At 36.5% G+C, this 20,976-nt stretch overlaps 2 protein-coding genes across 2 annotated transcripts; one reads left to right on the top strand and one right to left on the bottom strand.

The window, feature by feature from the left end:
• Positions 1–792: 792 nt before the first annotated feature.
• Positions 793–1,107, top strand: LOC110116453 (uncharacterized mitochondrial protein AtMg00820-like). Its single transcript, XM_020850018.1, has one exon. It carries the CDS (start codon positions 793–795, stop codon positions 1,105–1,107), a length of 315 nt encoding a protein of 104 aa, XP_020705677.1.
• Positions 1,108–1,846: 739 nt separating this feature from the next.
• LOC110116447 (dynamin-related protein 3A-like) lies at positions 1,847–9,654 on the bottom strand. Its single transcript, XM_020850014.2, has one exon. The coding sequence runs from the start codon at positions 7,768–7,770 to the stop codon at positions 6,307–6,309; it is 1,464 nt and encodes a 487-aa protein (XP_020705673.1). The 5' UTR covers positions 7,771–9,654; the 3' UTR covers positions 1,847–6,306.
• Between the last annotated feature and the right edge of the window lie 11,322 nt (positions 9,655–20,976).

The following is a 20,976-nucleotide window of genomic DNA, read 5'->3' as shown; positions in this document are numbered from 1 at the left end:
TACTGCAATACACATTAATGCAAAGCAAATATATATCAGAGAAAAAACATCAAATTTTCTATTATGTATTTTTGTGTACGAGCTTCAATATACATCAATACGTAGCAATACAAAAGAAGTATCAAAGAAAAAACCAAATTACCTACTATGTATTGTTGTGTACAAGCTTCGATACAAGCAATAAACGACAATACAAATTTTCAACATAATTGAAACTAGTAGGTATTTTTTTGTTTTGGGTGTGAATGCTTCCCTTTGCTTCCTCAACATTCCCGGTCCAAACTTCATCCGAATTCGACTTCCTGCATATTCCTTGGATATGCAGTTAATCAAAAAGGATACAAATGCCTTCATAAAGACACAAATCGAATTACTGTTTCCCGTCATGTTAAATTTATAGAAAATTTGTTTCCCTTTCATCAAACTAATTATGTCTGCGCTACTACACCTCAGGATATACCCGCTTCAATGCTATTACCTACATCAGTGATTCATCAGGATCTACCTCCTTCACAACAACTCAGACCAACCTCAAATCACGATACCACGTCCAATTATCCATTGCGGCCTAGATCAACAGACAACTCCAGTCATCAGTCAGAACCTCTAACGGTCTCAACAACATCTGACTCGGTTCAGCTACCTCGTCACCATATGGTTACCAGAAGGAAAACTGGATCACTTAAACCAATATGCAAACTAAATCTATTTAATTCAACAACATCGGCTCACGATTTGCCAGAACCACAAAATTTCTCTGAAGCCAGTAAATGTCAAGAATGGAGATAGGCTATGGCGGACGAGTTTCTAGCTCTACAAAAACAGGGCACATGGGATCTACTTCCACCACCTCCAGCTGCCTCTATTCTGGGATGTAAATGGACATTCCGCAAGAAATATAATGCTGATGGCACAATAGCAAGATTCAAGGCAAGACTGGTCGCTCAGGGAAATCGTCAAGAACACGGGCTGGACTATGATGAAACATTTAGTCCGGTAGCGAAGCTTCCCACAATTCGTCTAATGTTCACAATCGCTCTCCATAACGGCTGGCAGATTAAGCAACTGAATGTGGCAAATGCCTTTCTTCACTGGGCATCAACATAGCCACTGAACCAGCTCAGTATTTCCTCTCCCAATCTTCTTATGCTCAATCCATTCTTCAACAAGTTCATCTTCTAAATTGTAACCCCTTAACCAACCCCTCCTGTACCAAACTTCCTTCTCAAATGCTGCAGGACAAGGAACTGTCGGACCCGAACGTCTATCGCAGGATCACAGGAGCACTGCAGTACCTAACGATAACACGCCCCGACATTGCATACGCCGTCAATATACTATCTCCGCATATGCATAATCCCGAGCCTCAGCATTACTATCTCCTCAAAAGGCTCCTGAGGTATATCAAAGGAACGTTAACGTTCGGCCTACCCATCACAAAATCCAGTCTTCATCTTCGGACATTCTCTGATGCGGACTGGGCGGGAGACCCGATCACACGCAAATCTACCTCTGGCTATTGCACATTCCTAGGTGACAACCTGATTTCCTGGACGGTGAAGAAGCAAAAGACCATCTAAACCATCCTTGGGTCTAGAAACTGATGCCGCTAGTTTTGAGGCCTTGACTTGTTGCTGTGCAATCAACACAGCCTTACTTCCTCCAACAAAATTTGGATGTGAAGTGTTTATATAATCCATCTCCATTTCAATTAGGTGGGTTATCATTGTTTCTGCTGGCTGAAGTCCTTCTCGTAAGAAATTTCCAATTACCTCGTCCATATCAGTACATCAATAACAAATATATATTATCGTAATCCAATAGGAATATTACACGTAGGCACCTGTATTTATTTCTGTCTATATATAGTCGTTTCACTCTGTAATCACATATATGAAAATATACAATAACCTTTCTCTGTTACGGTAGAACAAGAAAGATTCTTCTTCATTCTCTTTTTTGCAATCTTCTTCTTCTAAGTTTCAACATGGTATCAAAAGCGGGTTGAGTTTCTGGACATCAACCCATGGCCTCCACTGCTTCTGCATCCTCCGCCGTCTCCGGCAGCACAGGTGCCATTACTGATTCCTCTCAGATATATCCCTCGCTCAAATTTATTGTTTCCAATCTCAAAACATTAGTTCTGCATCAACTTTCGCTGGAAACGTATCCCATTTGGAGAAATCAAATTCTCAAAGTTTTCAAGGCAAATGGCTTTGTCAAGTTCTTGGATCCTCCGTCCTCTGATGCCAGATCTTCAAGAAATCAAGAATCTGGCTCTGACGACATCAACAGTTGGCTCATTACCGACCAAAACCTGGCGGCAGCGCTCTGTTCAACCATCTCAGCCCCAATCTTACCTTATGTGATGCATCTTGAAGCGACACATGAAATCTGGCATGCGCTTCAAGCACGGTTTCAATCTTCTTGCCGTTCAAAAGTGATTCAACTCAAAAATGAGTTACATAATATTTCCATGAAGAATCAGTCAATGCAAACCTACTTGTCTGAAATCAAGAAGCTGGTAGATAATATCGCATCGGCCGGGGCTACCATTGATACCGAAGATATCATTCTCTATATCCTAAACGGATTATCTTCGGCCTATTAGTCGTTCAAAACGACAATTCGAACAATGCAGTCCAATATGACATTGGAGAACTTATAGGCCCTCTTAATTAGCGAAGAGATACACATTCAAGCTGATCTCCAGCTTCTTGACATCCACCCGGACAACAATACTGCGCTATATGCTAACAGGGTGCGAAGCCGTCGTGGCAGGGGTCGCAGCAATCAGCCAACCAGCGCGACTAACAAAACAACTCCAAGATCTTCTCTCCAATGTCAAATATGTACTAAAAGAGGTCACACAGCCGACATATGCTGGCATCGTCACAACGCAAATTACATCACTCCAAAACAGTCGTCTGAAAATGCCAATGCACTTATGGCTACAACAGATACCTCATCTAATGACTGGTATCTAGATTCCGGGGCGTCGACACACATGAAGAACAGCTCTGAGAATCTTGATCAAGCCTCCGTGTACACCGGCTCTGACCACGTATCCGTTGGGGACGGGAGAACCATACCGATTGCTCATTCGGGAACTGGTATCCTTCCAACCCCAGATCGTAAGTTGTTTTTATCTAATTTACTACATATCCCATCTATTTCTCACAATCTCTTGTCTATGTCAAATTTAGTTGCCGCTAATCAAATATCAATTACGTTTTTTCCTGATGGCTTTATTTTCAAGGATTTACAGACTCACAAGGTCATCCTTCAAGGACCCTGTAGGAAAGGGTTGTATCCGCTAACTGTCAAGAAAGCTTCTTCCCAGCTTAAGGCAATGTCTGCTTCGCAAATGCAATCAATAAACTGGCATACTAGATTAGGACATCCGCACAACAGAGTTCTCCAGCTAATCGCCTCAGCCAACCCGTCGCTGCATATACCAAGAAGTTACAATCCATGTATTCCGTTTAACGTCTGTAAGAGTCATAAGTTGTCATTTGACAATTCTGTATACCGGTCTCTTAAGCCTTTAGATTTCATTCATTCCGATGTATGGGGTCCCTCCCCCGTTATCTCGCACCAACATTTTTGATATTATCTTCTATGTGTAGATGATTACTCAAGATTTTGCTGGTTGTTTCCTCTAATAAATAAATCTGATGTCGCAAAAATGTTTATTAATTTTATTACATTTATTGAAAGACAGATAGGTCGCAAAATCAAAGCCTTCAGAATCGTTGGAGGAGGGGAGTTTGTCAATAGCACATTTCAACATCATCTCCAAGCCAACGGTATCCAGCATCAAACATCTTGCTCGTACACACCTGAGCAAAACGGAGTTGCTGAACGCAAGCATCGGCATATTTTAGACACGGCGAGAACTCTTCTCCAGACGGCATCGGTTCCTCATTTGTTTTGGCCAGACGCCGTGACAACAGCAGTCTACCTTATTAACTGTCTCCCGTCCCCTAACACTGCCAATCAAGCTCCCATTACACTCATGTTTAATACTAAACCTGACTATTCTTCTTTCAGGACATTTGGGTGTGAATGCTTCCCTTTGCTTCCTCAACATTCCCGGTCCAAACTTCATCCGAATTCGACTTCCTGCATATTCCTTGGATATGCAGTTAATCAAAAAGGATACAAATGCCTTCATAAAGACACAAATCGAATTACTGTTTCCCGTCATGTTAAATTTATAGAAAATTCGTTTCCCTTTCATCAAACTAATTATGTCTGCACTACTACACCTCAGGATATACCCGCTTATATGCTATTACCTACATCAGTGATTCATCAGGATCTACCTCCTTCACAACAACTCAGACCAACCTCAAATCACGATACCACGTCCAATTATCCATCGCAGCCTAGATCAACGGACAACTCCAGTCATCAGTCAGAACCTCTAACGGTCTCAACAACATCTGACTCGGTTCAGCTACCTCATCACCATATGGTTACCAGAAGGCAAACTGGATCACTTAAACCAATATGCAAACTAAATCTATTTAATTCAACAACATCGGCTCACGATTTGCCAGAACCACAAAATTTCTCTGAAGCCAGTAAATGTCAAGAATGGAGATAGGCTATGGCGGACGAGTTTCTAGCTCTACAAAAACAGGGCACATGGGATCTACTTCCACCACCTCCAGCTGCCTCTATTCTGGGATGTAAATGGACATTCCGCAAGAAATATAATGCTGATGGCACAATAGCAAGATTCAAGGCAAGACTGGTCGCTCAGGGAAATCGTCAAGAACACGGTCTGGACTATGAAGAAACCTTTAGCCCGGTCGCGAAGCTACCCACCATCCGTCTAATGTTCACTGTTGCACTCCACAATGGCTGACAGATTCAGCAATTGGACGTGGCTAATGCGTTTCTACACGGCACATTAAATGAAACCGTGTTTATGCAGCAACCAACTGGATTTGAAGATAAAATCAATCCACATTACGTATGCTGTCTTCGCAAAGAAATTTACGGCCTCAAACAGTCACCGAGGTAATGGTACACCACTTTCACCGATCATCTTCTCAGCATCGGGTTCCGTCACAGTCGAGCAGATCCTTCACTCCTCACCTTCGTTCAAGACAAAATTAAAATTTACTTGCTAGTATACGTCGACGATATACTTATCACAGGGAACCAAGAAAGTGCCATAGCCAATCTGATATGCAATCTTTATTCCAGATTCAATATGAAAAATTTAGGACCGGCAAAACACTTCCTGGGCATCAACATAACCACCGAACCAGCTAAGTATTTTCTCTCTCAATCTTCTTATGCTCAGTCTATTCTTCAACAAGTTCAACTTCTACATTGCAATCCATTAGCAAACCCATCCTGTACCAAATTTCCTTCTCAAATGCCGTAGGACAAGGAACTGTCGGTCCAGAACGTCTACCGCAGAATCACCGGCGCACTACAGTACATGACGATAAGTCGCCCTGACGTTGCCTACACAGTCAATATTCTTTCTCAGCATATGCACAATCCCGAATCTCAGCATTACTATCTCCTCAAACGGCTACTCCGGTACATCAAGGGAACCATAACATTTGGTCTACCCATCACAAAATCCAGTCTTCACCTTCAGACGTTCTCTGATGCGGACTGGGCGGGAGACCCGATCACTCGCAAATCCACTTCAGGATATTGTACGTTTCTCGGTGACAACTTGCTCTCCTGGACGGTGAAGAAACAGAAAACGGTATCGCGATCCTCGACTGAGTCCGAATATCGGGCGCTCGCAGCCGCCACAGCTGACATTCTCTGGCTACAGCGGCTATTGTCAGATTTCGACATAGTGCTATCGGAGCCAACGCAGCTACACTGTGATAATACTTCAGTCATAGCGCTTGCCCACAACCCGGTGTTTCACGCCAGAACCAAGCACATTGAAATCGATCAGAGATTTATTCGTGACAACATTCAAAATCACAACATTAGACTCTTCCTGATTAGCACCGTCGATCAAATTGCAGATATCCTAACAAAGCCTCTATCCACGGCACGATTCAAACTGCTTCGGGACAAACTAACAATCCAACAAGATCCGTTAGCTTGCGGGGGGATATCAGTACATCAATAACAAATATATATTATCGTAATCCAATAGGAATATTACACGTAGGCACCTGTATTTATTTCTATCTATATATAGTCGTTTCACTCTATAATCACATATATGAAAATATACAATAAGCTTTCTCTGTTACGGTAGAACAAGAAAGATTCTTCTTCATTCTCTTTTCTGCAATCTTCTTCTTTTAAGTTTCAACAATCCATGCACTTCCGCAGAACAGGACATCGATGAAGCTCATTAGCTAGGCTGTGATGGCTCATCTTAATCAATTCATCATAGATGAATTTGGCACACTGGAAGCTTGGATCTAGTAAACGACCAATCTGCCTTCTTACAAGAACTTCAAATGGAACCTCAGGTGCAAACAAAGCACTTTTCGGACCAGTGGCATTTTGAATAGCCATGCGAATGTCCTCATCACTGACATCTTCACAAGGATCAACTTCCTCTAAACTCTTCACAAAAATTGACTGGAAAATATAATGAATTCGTGCCCCACCAGAAAGCTCAGCTGTTGATAATTCCTCATTTTTTCCCTCAATCATTGAAGTAAAAGCTTCACAGTATTTCGTAAGAATGTTCAAAAGTTTCTCACCCTGTCCAGCCTTTGATTCTACAACATCCCCATAGGCAGCATGCTCTTTTGCAACAGCCACCAACTGGGAATTTATGCGAGACTTCAATCCCGGAAGAACTGCCCTGATATGTTGCACCAAAATCTGATTCAATTTCTTAGCTAATTTAGGAATTCCACAACAATGAGAGAGCCCATGATATACAGGCTGACGTCGAAAGAACGTCTCTTCATTAGCCAATGCATCTTTTATGCTTCGATTTAGATTGATATCCTGTTGACTACGGTTAACCACACCAACATAGCCAAGTCGAAGTGGAATCACATTTCCCAGCAGAAAATTTCGTGCATCAGTACATTTGTCCATTATATCTAGCTTTGTGATGACACCAATTGTTCGCGAACCATCTGGGTCAACAATCCTCGCCATTTGAAGTGCATCAGAGTTTGATAAATCTGCATTTGCCGGTGAAACTGCCAATATTATACAAGTTTCATGCTTGATGTATGATAATATTATTGTTCTGATTCTAGCCTCAATGTCATTTGGTTGATCACCAACTGGAACCTTCGTTATTCCGGGTAAATCAACCAGAATAATATTGAGAACATTAGGCGAAAAAATTATTAAATGAATTTGCTTGTCCGAAACTCCTTTATTTCCCCCAGCTTCACGGTCTGTTTCAGCCAGAATCTCACGCCGGATCTCCGAGAAGTCGTAGAACCTATTGCCTGGAATGTGCAAGAACTCGCCCCACTCCTCCATGTCTCCAGCAGACGCATCTTGCTTTCGGGTGAAATGAACGAGTTTCAGCACCAGCGGGCGTCGTGTGCAAATATCGGAGCCACGCGGCAAGAAATCGCGGCCTACCAGCGCCTCCAATACGCTCGACTTTCCACTGCTGTGGCTCCCAACCACCGCCACCTGCGGTAGGTCGATTGTCGACGAGCTCCCCAGCTGCGCAAAGATGTCCTGCAGCTTGTTCACGATTGGAATCACTGATCTCCCAATAGGTCCCGGCGTCGCCGGCTGGGAGGGAGAGGGGACTGCGTTGGAGCCAGCAAATGTGTCTTCAGTCATTAGATTATTCCTCCCACTCCTTGATCGACATTCTATAATGTATTCAAAGAATTAAAATATGATTTAAAAAATTCATTTTCCTATATATATATATATATATATATATACACAGCACCTTTATTGATGAGCCTCCAATGTAAAATTAATGAATCCTCCATAGAGGATAGTTTCATATCCAATGAATTAATCTATAAAGAGCAATAACAGATCACCAACATGGCTAGATTAACAACTATACAAATGTTTATCCAAGCACAACTAAATTCAACACAATTATTATCACCAACCAGGATAACATAATCTACTTAAATTATTAAGTTTGACTAACTTAATTAAAAAAAAATAAATAAAGACTTGAAGAGCAACATGCTCAAATTTGGCTTTTTTAATCTCTCGATTTGGCTTTTTTAAACTACATTTCTTATTTCTGGATAGTTTACACAAAATGAGCTTAAGGTTCTATATTTATTGATGCCTTGCATGCATGCTATCAACTAATTGTAATATATATTTTATATTTTAGAACTAAGAAAATAAAACTTCATTCTGATGGGACTGTTGGTCCCAATGGTGCTGGTGCAGGTGGGATTATTAGAGATTATCTTGGTAATGTGATTGCTGCTTACTCTGCCCCCATTCTTACTTCTTCTGCTATATATGCTGAGCTCAATGCGCTCTTATACGGTATGAATATTTGTGCCAATTTGGGTTTTAATTTTATCTGGATTGAGGTGGATGCTTTGTTGCTTATTCAAATTATTAATAATCTCATCCCTGCCAATCCGAATTTGTTTTACCTCATTAGGCAAATTAAGCAATCTCTTGCCACCTTCACTTATTATATCTCTCATATTTATCGTGAGGCTAATGTTTGTGCGGATTGGTTAGCTAAAAGAGGTTGCATTATCCATAATTATGAGGAATTAGACACTACTTGTCTGCATCCGCAGTTACAAGGTATGATCCGTTTCGATAAATCTGGTTTATCTTATGTTCGACATGTTTAGCTCCTTTGCTCTTAGTCCTGGGTGGTTTGTGCTATTTCTTTGCCTTATGCTGATCGACTGCACCTTTTCGTGCAACTTGCTTCTTTCCTGTTATTATTACTACATGCTGGACTCTTCTTCTATTTCTTACAACTTTGCTTTCTTCATCTCTGTTGGTTGGCTAAGTTCTTTAGCGGGTTTTTGCTTCTCTGTTACTGCTTATATTTCTCACTATGTCATTGTTAGTTCTGTGTTTTTCATTGACACTGCTCAGTTCTTCCGCAGTAATTTTTATCTTTTCTGGGTCTGTTGTTGTTGTTGCCACACATTAGTTACGAACTACTGCTCTTCTTCATGTATGGATCATTTTAAATCTATTTCTAGTGATTTCAGGAGGTGGTTTTATCTTTGGTGTTTTTGTATCAATAGGTTGATTCTGGAGTTTATTGTATTTACTTTTCTTTCAGTTCATATGCTTACACTCTGTGTTGGTATTTTGGTGAAGAATCAGTTTCCTTAGCTTGGATTAACTGTTTTCTGCCTTATATCTTTTTTTGGAGATTTCCTTGCAGGATTTTTATCAATCTTCGGATTTTAGATGCTATGTCTACAAGGTAATCTCTTTTGCGTTTTTGGGTTGCTTTCTTACCTTTTGCAGGAAGACAGAGCTGATAGGTCATACCATTCTCTTCCTTTTTTGGGTGCTGTTGCCTCACAGCCCTAGCTTTATTTTTTGTTATTTTTGTAATCGTAGAAAAAGGATCCACCAGCTCTTAGGTTTTTATTTTCCTTTTTCAATGTAGCTCTTTCGAGCAGTAGCGAGCTGGAGGAACCTTCTAAGAATTTTTGTAACCGATTTTTAAATATTAACGCGTAGGCCCCATGAGTGGGTTTAAAAAAAAAACTAAGAAAATAAAAAATATATATATTATATAAAATTTCTTATGCTTTCCTTATTATACTCTTAACATTCATATTAATTTTCTCTCTTTTGTGAATTTGCTTTTACCATCATTGTAATATACGTTATTGATATTTGTAACAAATCTCAATGCATCAAATAAATAGAATTATATTTAAAAAAATAAGAAAGTTCACAGTATTGAAAGCTAAAATATGCATATTAAAGCTAAAAGAAAATGTAGAGCTTTTAAAATATTAAAGAAAATCGTTTTAAACAATAAAAAATAATTTTTCGAAAATATTTATCTGAAGATGATTACTTAACTGCAGTAGATAAAATCATAAGAAAAAATGCTTGGATGAATTTTTATAAATGAATCGGCCACTTTTCAAGCTGGCTCAAAAAGCAGCACTTACTACTTCCACTGAGAAGTGGCCCGCACGAAATAGGTTAAATCAACTGATTAATGGTGGAAGTGGCTTTTAGCATTTTGAATTTTTCTAAATTATTAGATTTTAATTTTTAACCTTCTTTCAATATCAGAAACTTTGAATATAAAACTCGAAACTATAGTAGATTTTTATCAACGAAAATAAAAATATGCTACAATCAATCAAAAAATTAAAGATTTAATGAAGCTAATTATCAAAGTTTTTCTTAATTAATAGTTAAGATATAATCATTATGATTAGGTATTTAATCCAAAGGTTATTTCTCAAATCATCCTGTTCATGATAATTATCATGAAGTTATGAATAGTATTGGAATAATCATTATGTAATTAAAAGACATGAAAGAATTTTGGCCGGTGATAGCTTACGAATTGGAAGAAGTAGAGGTTTAGAGATAATGTGGTTTGTTATGAAATAGATAAAGCCAGATTGGATAATTAGTAAAGGGGAATGTGAAGATCTTGGCTTCAAATTAGATAGTGAAACAATTGGTGTATGATTTGTGGGATTAAAAAAAATTTTGCCAAGATTATGATCGAATAGGAAGAAAATCTAAATTTTCAGATTCATGACGTCTAGTCTAATATGTATTGCATGGTTTTCTTGTTTTTAATTTAAAATGTTCTAACTCAGCTTGAATTTTAAATTTAAAATGTTCAATCTCATCTAATAAGTATTTTATATTCTCTAATGATTGCATGATTTTCTTGTTTGTAATATGAGGTTAACTTTTCTGTCAAACTATAGATAGTTGACATCTAGGCTAATTAAGTCAAACACACACCACATATGCAAAGTTGGAACCCAAAAATTTTTTTGTTGATAGTCAAAGCTCCCAACTAATAAATCAAGGGAGAGCTATATACAAATAGTTATAAAAGCATGACGTTAATCCACTTTAGAAACAAAAATTGATTAAAAATCATGTAACTTAAAATTAAAATTAAAACTTTTTATTTTAGATATATAATTTTATATTATAATTAACTTTGATTAAAATTTATTGAAAATTAGAATAATTAATAAATTATTATAATTCTTTAGTATTTGAAATAGATAGACAATTAATGTCACTTTTGTATATTAGAAATAGAGTATTTAAACTAAAACTTGAAATTAGTGTAAGCCTTTTAAATAATTAGGAGAACATGTTTATAAAATTTAACTCTTCATACTAGTCAAAGAATGCATTAATCAAAATATTACATTGTACGTATGGTTAAAGAGATAAAAAGACATCATAAATAAAAGCATTAATCAAATTGATAAACTTAATGAAGGATGCCCTTAGCACTCATCTTATTGAGATTAACATATTTATTCATTTTATCGAAGGCCTTATGAAGGTTCATTCTCATACATGTCGAGGTATCGATGCTCTTTAAAATATCTATATGAAACGTGCAATTTATGTAAATTGGCATGTTCTTGATAAAGATAATCGAAGGGGGAGGAATAAGCAATAAAAGAACCTCATTGATATGGCTTGCTAAAATCTAAGAGATAACTTTACATAAAGTATTATAGAGTAGCATGGCTTGTAATCATATAAGTAGTTGGAATGTAGTTGCTTAGGTATGAGAGCAATATTTAGCTGCTTGATCATTTCTAGAAGCTTGTTATTGAATAAAATGATCAACAACAAATATAACTTGTGAAAGGACAATCTCCCAACTACTAGAAAGAGAATTTAGAGATAAAACTATTTAAAGTAGCAGATTGATCTTTACTAATATTGAAAATATCATAATTAATTTACAATGTAGTAAGAATATTTTGGATGTCATAAGAGAGGATAACATTGATAAAGAAGTTGGCTACATGCATTGTTATCCCAAGAGATTAAGATAAAGAGATCACACAAGTTCACAAGTTTAATAGGTTAGGATAATACTTTACTTGAATTACTCCACAAGAAATTGACAAAAAAAAAATCACAAAATGAAATACATGAGATTTATAATGACAAGTTGAATGAGTTAAACCTATTTTAATGCCTGTTGAAGAAAATATCGAATATTTTCAAAGAAGAAAGAATACAAGTTTATGAGAGAATAAATTTTCCACACAGATTCGGAGTACTTTTATTCTTGTGATCGAATACCCCATTGAGAAAAGCTTATTATCTCAAGAGATGGACATGACATTCTATAATGTATTCAAAGAATTAAAATATGATTTAAAAAAATTCATTTTCGTAGTCGAATATAACAAAAATAATAACATATTATCTCGAAAGGCAAACATGTTATTCTAGAATAATATTTAAAAACTAAAATGGAGTTTTAAAAAATTATGATTTCTGATATTAATACAATAGCGAGAATACTATATCATCTTGAAAGGTAAACATGAAATTCTACAAAGATATTTGAATGCAAAAAAAAAGATTTTAAAAAATAGTCTACATTCCCAAATATTTTTTCTCTATCTTCACTATAGGAAAATCTCTCATTTTTGGCAGATTTTTCGGCGAAATATTTGATAGTTTCCGATGGATTTTAAAAGTTTCTGATGGATTTCAGATGAAATTTTGTTCGCCGATAAATCGAGTGTCAAAAATTTATTCCGTCATAAGAAATCTGTCGGAATTTTTTTTCCGGGGCGAAAAAAACCTGCTGGAATAAATAAAATGTTTTAAAACAATTCCTTCCCGCCAACCCGCAGGCAAGCATCCTGCGGGGGAGAACCCGCGCGAGTGAACTTCCCGCCGCTGTCGTCCCTCGGGCGAACAGCCGCCACGCCTCTGTGCGTCTGACGCTCTGGCTAGAACCGCACCCTTCCCGCGGACGAACCGTAAAATCTGTCAAAAAATCAGTAGGAAAAATTTAATCTTTATCCATCGAAAATCCGTCATAAAGACCGCCGAAAATCCGCCAGAATATTCTGCCGGTATTGGGCCGTTTTCCTGTAGTGGTTATAAGAAAAAGATAGAATTTATTTTATTCTAGAGTTACATATTCCCCTAGGAGATGTGAATCTTCTAGAAACACTCTTGACTAAAGTAGTGATAAATAATTTGTTAGATTTCAAAGTAAAAGTCAAAGGTAAGAGGTTTTGGAGTTTATAAGTGATTTTTTTTTTTTTTTGAAGAAAATGCAAAAATTGCATTAAAAAAAGAAAAAGAAGACAAACTAAGGTTTCACCATATTAGATTCCTCCTTTATAATAGACATGAAAAGAGGAGGAATCTTATCTATGATTACATCTTCCCAAACAAAAGTACTCATTATTCCATAGTTAGCACAAAGATCAGCTAACTTATTAAAATTTCTATCAACTAAATTAAAAAAATATGTTGAAATTCATTAAAGGGATAGCAGTCATCATACCTCAAAGGATCTTTATAATTAGTATTTTGCAAGTACCTTATGACATTAGCATTGTCTCCTTCAATTATAATGCCCTTGTACTTGAACATCCAATCCTTGATCATCTCTTTGAAAGATTGAATTGCCAACATTTCCAAAGATGCAATATCCCAATGAATATAAGATTTACCAAAAGCCAAGAGAAATCTTCCTTGATGATCTCTTACAACACCACCAATACCGGCTTTATAAGAAGGAAGGAGGGAAGCATCCACATTGACCTTAAGCCAATCGGGTGGAGGGGGATACCAATGAGTATTGAACAGTCTAAAAGACTGCTTAGTATCCCATTTACCCGAGAAATTAATAGATCCTTGAGCCATTGTAGAAGAATAGCTCACAGCATTAGATCCAATGATCAATGAGCTTATTTCTTTGTCATTATGAATCAAATTGTTCCTGGATTTCCAAGTAAAGAAAACCACATTGCAATATAAGTTGATTATAAAAGTGTTTTGAAGAGAAAGCCATTTATTGCATTCCAAAAGTGAGTTGAAATTTGGAATATGAAATCCCCATTTATCCATCAATTGAAATTTTTCTTTCAGCTTTTTACATCTAGCAACCACATGATTTAAGTCTTCATCTTCCATACAGTTTCTTGGACAAAGACTAGAGTAATGCAATCTTCTACGTTCAAGAAATTTGCAAGTAGGAATGGCATCGTTGAATATCCTCGACCAGAAGTTCTCCACCCTTGGATTCAATTTGGCTTTTTTGATCCAGCTCCAATAATTCGGGTAATCCGAAAGATTTTCAGTATGCTGAATAATCAATGCAGAAATTGATTTTCCACTCAATTGATTCATCAATTCTCTCTTGTCTTCTTCAAAATTATTGTAGATCTTAACTTGTGAAATTAAGTTGACAAGATCATTACCCATATGGTTTTTGATAGTTTCCAAATTCCATCTATCATTATTGATAAAGTTTGAAACAGGGAATCTGCTTCCATCATTAGGAGTAACAAAAGTTGGCCATTTGTTTAAACTTTTGTCTAATATCCATTTATCATTAAAAGCATCAATATCATTACCATTGACAACTTTCCATCTAATGATTGTGTTTAGAGATTTACCTCCATCAGTAAGTATTTTCCAAGTTGAAGATCTTGATCTCATAGAGAAGTTTCCATCCAGAATATTGCCATATTTCGGGTAGAGCATTTTATGTAATAATGATTCTTTGTCTTCCATATATCTCCATGCCAATTTAGCTCTCAAAGGTCCTACAAACCTTGAGCAAGAGTGAAGACCTCTTCCACCACAAGCTGTAGGTAAACACATAACATCCCATTTAACGTAATGGATGCCTTTGTTAGTATTAGATTTATTCCATTTGAAATTTCTGCTGATTTTGTCAATTTCATCAAGCACACTCTTTGGAACAAGAGAGTTTGTACAATGAAATGTAGTATAAGAAGAGAGAATAGTTTTGGACAAAAGAATCTTTCCAGCCAAAGAAATAAGTTTACCTCCCCAAATGTTAGTCATCTTCAATGCTTTATTAATGATGAATTGAAAATCATCTTTAGATAGTCTTCTAGAAGCCAATTTGATACCAAGATAAGTCAAATCCTTGGAAATTTTGAACCCCATTATACGGGTAATGGATTTCTTCAACCTTCTTTTAACATTTTTTCCAAAAATCAAGCTAGATTTGTTGAAGTTGATGTATAACCCTGTACTTTCACAGAATTTTTCCAGAACAGTTTTTATCTCCTTGACTACTTTCACATTAGTTTTAGAAAAGATGATTATGTCATCAGCAATAACAAATGAGAAAGTTTAGGACCATTAGAGCATAATTGAATTCCAATGCTATCTTCTCTATACTTCAAAGCTAAGGATAGAAGTTGAGCACAAAGAATAAAGAGAAAGGGTGATAAGGGACAACCTTGTCTAAAGCCACTCTTCCCTTCAATCCAATTTGAAAGATTACCATTGATAAATATGGAGAATTTGGAGTCTTGAACACATTCTAAAATTAATTTGGAGAATTTTAAAGGAAAACCAAAAAGTTCCAGAATTTTCCTTAAAGCCGGCCAACCCATAGAATCAAAAGCTTGTTCAATATCAATTTTGAAAGCCATCAAACCTTTAGTAGAATGAGAAAATCTGAGTTTATGCATCACTTCTTGAGCTATAAGAACGTGGTCAGAAAGAGATCTCCCTCTCAAAAAAGCAGCTTGTTCCATAGATATAAGTTTTGGGATGATAAGAGACATCCTATTAAGCAAAACTTTTGATACAATTTTATAAACCGAATTACATAAGCTAATCGGTCTAAAATTAGAAGGAGTTAAAGGATTAGAAACTTTAGGAATAAGAACAATGATAGTTTCTTTCCAATAAGGATCCATATTAGAAGTTTCCAAAAAAGCTTTTAATAGCATTCCAAAGATCAAATTTAATGATATCCCAATAGGATTTAAAGAAAGAGAAGGTAATACCATCATTGCCAGGAGAAATATGATTACCACTGGATTTGACTACATCTTCCACTTCCTTGATTGAGAAAGCTTTTTCAAGAGAAGTTATATCAGTTTCATCAAGTGATTTCAACGGGATTGGCCAATTATCCAAGTTGCATTTTCTAGTCCTCCATTTGTCTTTAAAGTAATTGAGCAATACATTCTCAATAGATTGTTGATCTTCAACAATTGTGCCATCTTCATTTTTAATCTTGGATATGAAGTTGGAGTTCCTTCTAGCCGAAGCATAAGTTTGAAAAAATCTGGAATTACGATCTCCTTCCATCATCCACTTCACCTTAGCTCTTTGTTTCCACCATATCTCCAATCTTGCAAGAGTTGAATTGAGTTCTTCTACTTTGACTTTGAGTAACCAACTATCATTCTCCGAAAGAAATCCATCATTAGCCTCCTTAATTTGTAGTTCTTCAATTTGTTTCAAAAGATCACCTTTCAAGGTGATTAAGCATTTCATTTTTGCTTTACTCCAATAGAATAAAGCTTTTAGTGATTTCTTCAATTTGGAATTCAGAATTTGAGCAAAGTTACCTTCACATTTTATCTTCCAGATGTTTCTAATGACTGCAATCGAGGCCTTATTTGAAGCCCAGATATCTTCAAATCTTAAAATCTTCTTTGGAACATGTTGAATCATAAGATTAAGGAGGATTGGGCAATGATCTGAAGCAATACGAGCTAAGTGTTTAACCACAAGTCGGTTAGTAGTGTTCAAAGCACAAGAATTTAAGAGGCATCTATCAAGCCTTTCAAGAATTCTATCAACACCATTTTGATTATTACACCAAGTGAATTTAGGTCCAATGTATCCAATTTCATGAAAATCATGATTGGATAAAAAAATTTTCATTTCTTTAGGTCCTTGGGAAAATTTAAATCTTTTCCCTCCTTTCTTCTCTTCTTTGGAAAGAATGCAATTAAAATCACCTCCAATTACCATGTTCAAATCTTTGGAAGAGTGTTTCCCCAAAAGCTCCCATAGACTTCTTCTTTTGTAGACATCCTTGCTACCATAGATAGTAGCAATCCTCCATTTGCCTTTGTTAGGAATCTCCAAATCTCCAATAATACATTGATTAGTAGTTTCAATCAATTGAAAATCAGCAATATTAGATTTCCACAATACAAGAATTCCTCCTGATAAGTCTTCTGATGGAACTTGAGAAAAATTCCATTCATTGCCAATAAGAGTATCAATATCTTTCCTATTAAAATAGAACATTTTAGTTTCAAGAAGACCAATAAAAAAAAACCCATGCTCCTTAACAACCTCCTTTAAATATCGAGAAGCTCTCCTCTTTCTAGCTCCCCTGCAATTCCAAAATAAAATGGAAGAATTCATGGATTAAGAGGGGAAGAAGTCCCCGCCTTATAGTTCTTCATGTCTTTATTAATCACATCACATCTCCTGCTTCTAGGAACCAAGTTGATAGGTCCCAAAATTTTCAATTGCTTTGAACCCTTCTTCTTAAGATTGGAAGATGAATCACCTTTGACTTCTTTTGTCTTTGAAGCTTGGAAATTAGTTTTTGAAACTATGTCTTCAACAGGAACTTCCATTATTTCTTCTGATTCATCTTCATGAGGAATAATCTCACCATCTTCTACTATATTGTTAAGAATACTAACATGTTAGTATTAACAATATTAGAGGATAAGGAAGCCATACCTGATTCTGTATTTGCTGAATTTAAATTGATTGGATTCTCAATCGTCATTGGCTTCTCAGTAATAAAATTCCCTTCAGCAGGAATCTTCTTAGAACAAGGTTCTTCAATTAAAGAGGTGTTATCAGTAATGAGAGGAGAAAGATGAGTTTCCTCTGAGTTTGTAACAGTTTTTTTGTTCACCCATTGTGTTTTTGATCGAGGGAGATATTTTTGAAGCTATTATTTCTGTATTTTCCTCTTCCATAGCTGACATGCAATCAAGGACCATAACCATTTTGAGAATTTTTATCAGAATTATCAACTGGATCTGTTTTTTTAACAGTATTACCAGTTTCCAAATGAAGATTTGATTTCCCAGCATCAATGATTTCAGAATTGTTGATTCCAGAATTGTTTTGAACAGATTTGGTCTTCAGATCGATATCAGGACATCCAGATTTTAGATTTTCTATTTTTCCACATGTAAAGCAAAAGTTAGGTAATCTTTCATATTCAATTTTTTGAAAGAATTTGCTATTACAACCTTCCACCCAAACACCAAGAGGTAATTGTGTATCCAAATTAATTCGAACACACACCCTACCAAATTCTCTTCTCCCCCATTGAAACATGTTCCCATCAATCATATAAGGCTTGCCAATCATAGAAGCAATTCTACAAATGTTGATTTCATCCCAACATTGTAGAGGAAGGTTTGGCATCCTAATCCAAATAGGAGCTGATAAACCTTTTAAAGAAGGAGAAAAATTTGGAGACCATCTATCCATTCCAATTATTTTTCCATTTACAAATCAAGGTCCGTTTGAGAAAACAGATTCCAACATTGATGATTCATAAAATGAGCAGAGGATCCATTCTAATCCAAGCATGGTGAGATGAAATTTACCAAAAGCGGACCATTGCCTTCTTAATTCGGTACTTGTCACGGGAAAAGGAACATTGCTTCCAAAGACTTTAATAACTAAAGAATTTTGAAGCTTTTTAGAGTTTTCTAACTCATTGATACAATGAAGTTTCACAGAAGAACCATCATCAGATAAAAAATTGCTAAGGTCCAGGTTGTGGACTTTAATATGTTCCTTTTTGTTCCAAACATTTTGCTGGGGAGGAGGCATTGGTCTATTGTTGATCAGATTCAAAGATTCATTGCACATTCCCAATTCTCCAGAATTACATGTTCGAACTTTAGAAAGATAAAAAAATTTCAACTTTTCTTTTTCAGAAATTTCAGAAACCGATTTATCAGCAAAATTCTCAGCAGGAATATTTGATAAATTAGAATTATTCCCTTCTGAATTTCCATCAGCATAAACTTGAACATCAGAATTTTTCAGAATCTCTGTCGTATTTCCTTCATTGGCTTTCACATTAGATTTTCTGAACATCAGCACATCTTCTTTTTTCTTCAAAACAGGAAAATTTTCATTATCAAAATAAAAATTTGTAGATTCTTAAATCATTAATCCTTTTCCTTTACCAACAACAATCGGAACAGGTTTGGACGAAGTAAGCAATCCAGCTTCATTGATAATTAAAGGTTTACCTGATCTGGGAATGAATTTTGAATTTTGAATAAAACCTGGTAATCCATCTCCGAAAGCAGGCGGAGATGACGTAAAGGATTTGCTTGGAGCATGAGAACATCCATTGGACGATCGGTGAACATCAGAAGGACCACCGACCGAAGTTGGCCGGCGCGTCTCCGACGACATTCAATCCAGCGGAGAAACCGCGGAAATGAATATTTGAAATCGAACGGCAGAAATCTTAATTTTTCTCAGAGTCTCTCTCTCTAACTTTCTCTCTATAACGGCATATATAATTATATTATGAGTTTATAAGTGATTTATGCGAGGTAAATTTGCTAAGTATCCAAATAAGTTGTATTATGAGTTTATAAGTGATTTATGCGAGGTAAATTTGCTAAGTATCCAAATAAGTTGATAATTGGAGCGTGGAAATTAACCTACCAAGTGTGAATGATGCTCTCGGTCAAGATCTCATGGTTTTATCATTTCTGGCTCAATATTGCTCTTAACATACTAAGCTGAGTGCCAACCAGAGTATACATGTTAACAACCATGGATTACATCATCCAAGAGGACCTCATAGGCTAAAGGGTTTGGGGACCTAATCCTAGGTTGACAAGTGAAAAGTCCACAAGGTTATGCATAGTGAGCATATGTCTATGTTGTCTACCCTAAGATAACACACTTAAGTTTTTTTTTTGGTTAAAACCCACACAAGGGGCCTACGCGTTAATATCAAAAAAGGGTTACAAGGTCCTTAGAAGGAACCTCCAGCTCACTACGCTCAAACGAGCTACAGTCAAAAAGAAAATGAAAACCTACGAGCCGGTGGATCCTTTTTCTAAAAGTACAATAAAGCAGAAAATTAAAACTGGGCTGAAGATCAACAACACCCAAAAATCGGAAGTGAAAGATCAAGGCGTTCAGCATAAACTTCCTGCAAAAATAGAAAACACAAAAGACAATGCAAAGAAAATAAAAAGTAGGAAGAGAGTTACATTGATTGAAGCACAAAAACCCGAACGTCCAAGAAGTCCTGCGAATAACTCTCCAAAGAAGGATATTAGAAGAGAAATAAGTAAGCTGGAAATTAAGAAAAAAAAGACTGATAATCTTGACGGCCATAGTGACGAAAAGAACATTGTTGGGCTCCAAGATATCCAACAAAAATCTGTGCTTACAAACGATAAAACCAATCGATAGACCACTGTCGTAGCAACAAACCCACCAAGACATGAAGTACGAAACAGGAAAAATAGACCCACCATAGTTAGACCCTTTCCAGGCTATCACCAGTAAAAACCAAGTAACCAAATAAAAATTAGCACCAGAAACCATGATTAACGTATCCATAAAAATCGACAGAGAGAGGATAATACTACTCCAGCACCTATAACAGCAGAAATCATGTCCAGTAATATCAATCCAAAAAAGGCTGATACTCAGAATATTAGAAATGCAAAACCTGGAACACCACCCAGCGAGACAGAAACAGAGGCACCGCCAGAAATGAATGCGAACAAAAGTTAATAAGAAAAAACAGAACAAGACAACCGCACCAAAAACAAGCAAGATGAAGCAGTAAGAAGCAGACATCCAAGGCAAAACAAAGGCAGCAAAAAAGAAATATTAGATCCTCATATAGGGAAGCCCCAACCGGTCCAGCTTGGTAAGACCTTTTATTTCCCTGGGAAGGGAATTTTTGTTAAAAAGAAGAAAATCATTCATGTCACACCCCAATTTGGCTAAACCATCAGCCACCGCATTTCCATCACGCAAGATATGAGAGATAGAAAAGTTAAT

Source organism: Dendrobium catenatum, unplaced genomic scaffold, assembly GCF_001605985.2.
Source record: "Dendrobium catenatum unplaced genomic scaffold, ASM160598v2 fragScaff_scaffold_1575, whole genome shotgun sequence".
In the NCBI taxonomy this organism is placed as follows: Eukaryota; Viridiplantae; Streptophyta; class Magnoliopsida; order Asparagales; family Orchidaceae; genus Dendrobium; species Dendrobium catenatum.
Note: the sequence above shows the minus strand (reverse complement) of the source record. Positions and strands in the feature narration are given on the sequence as shown.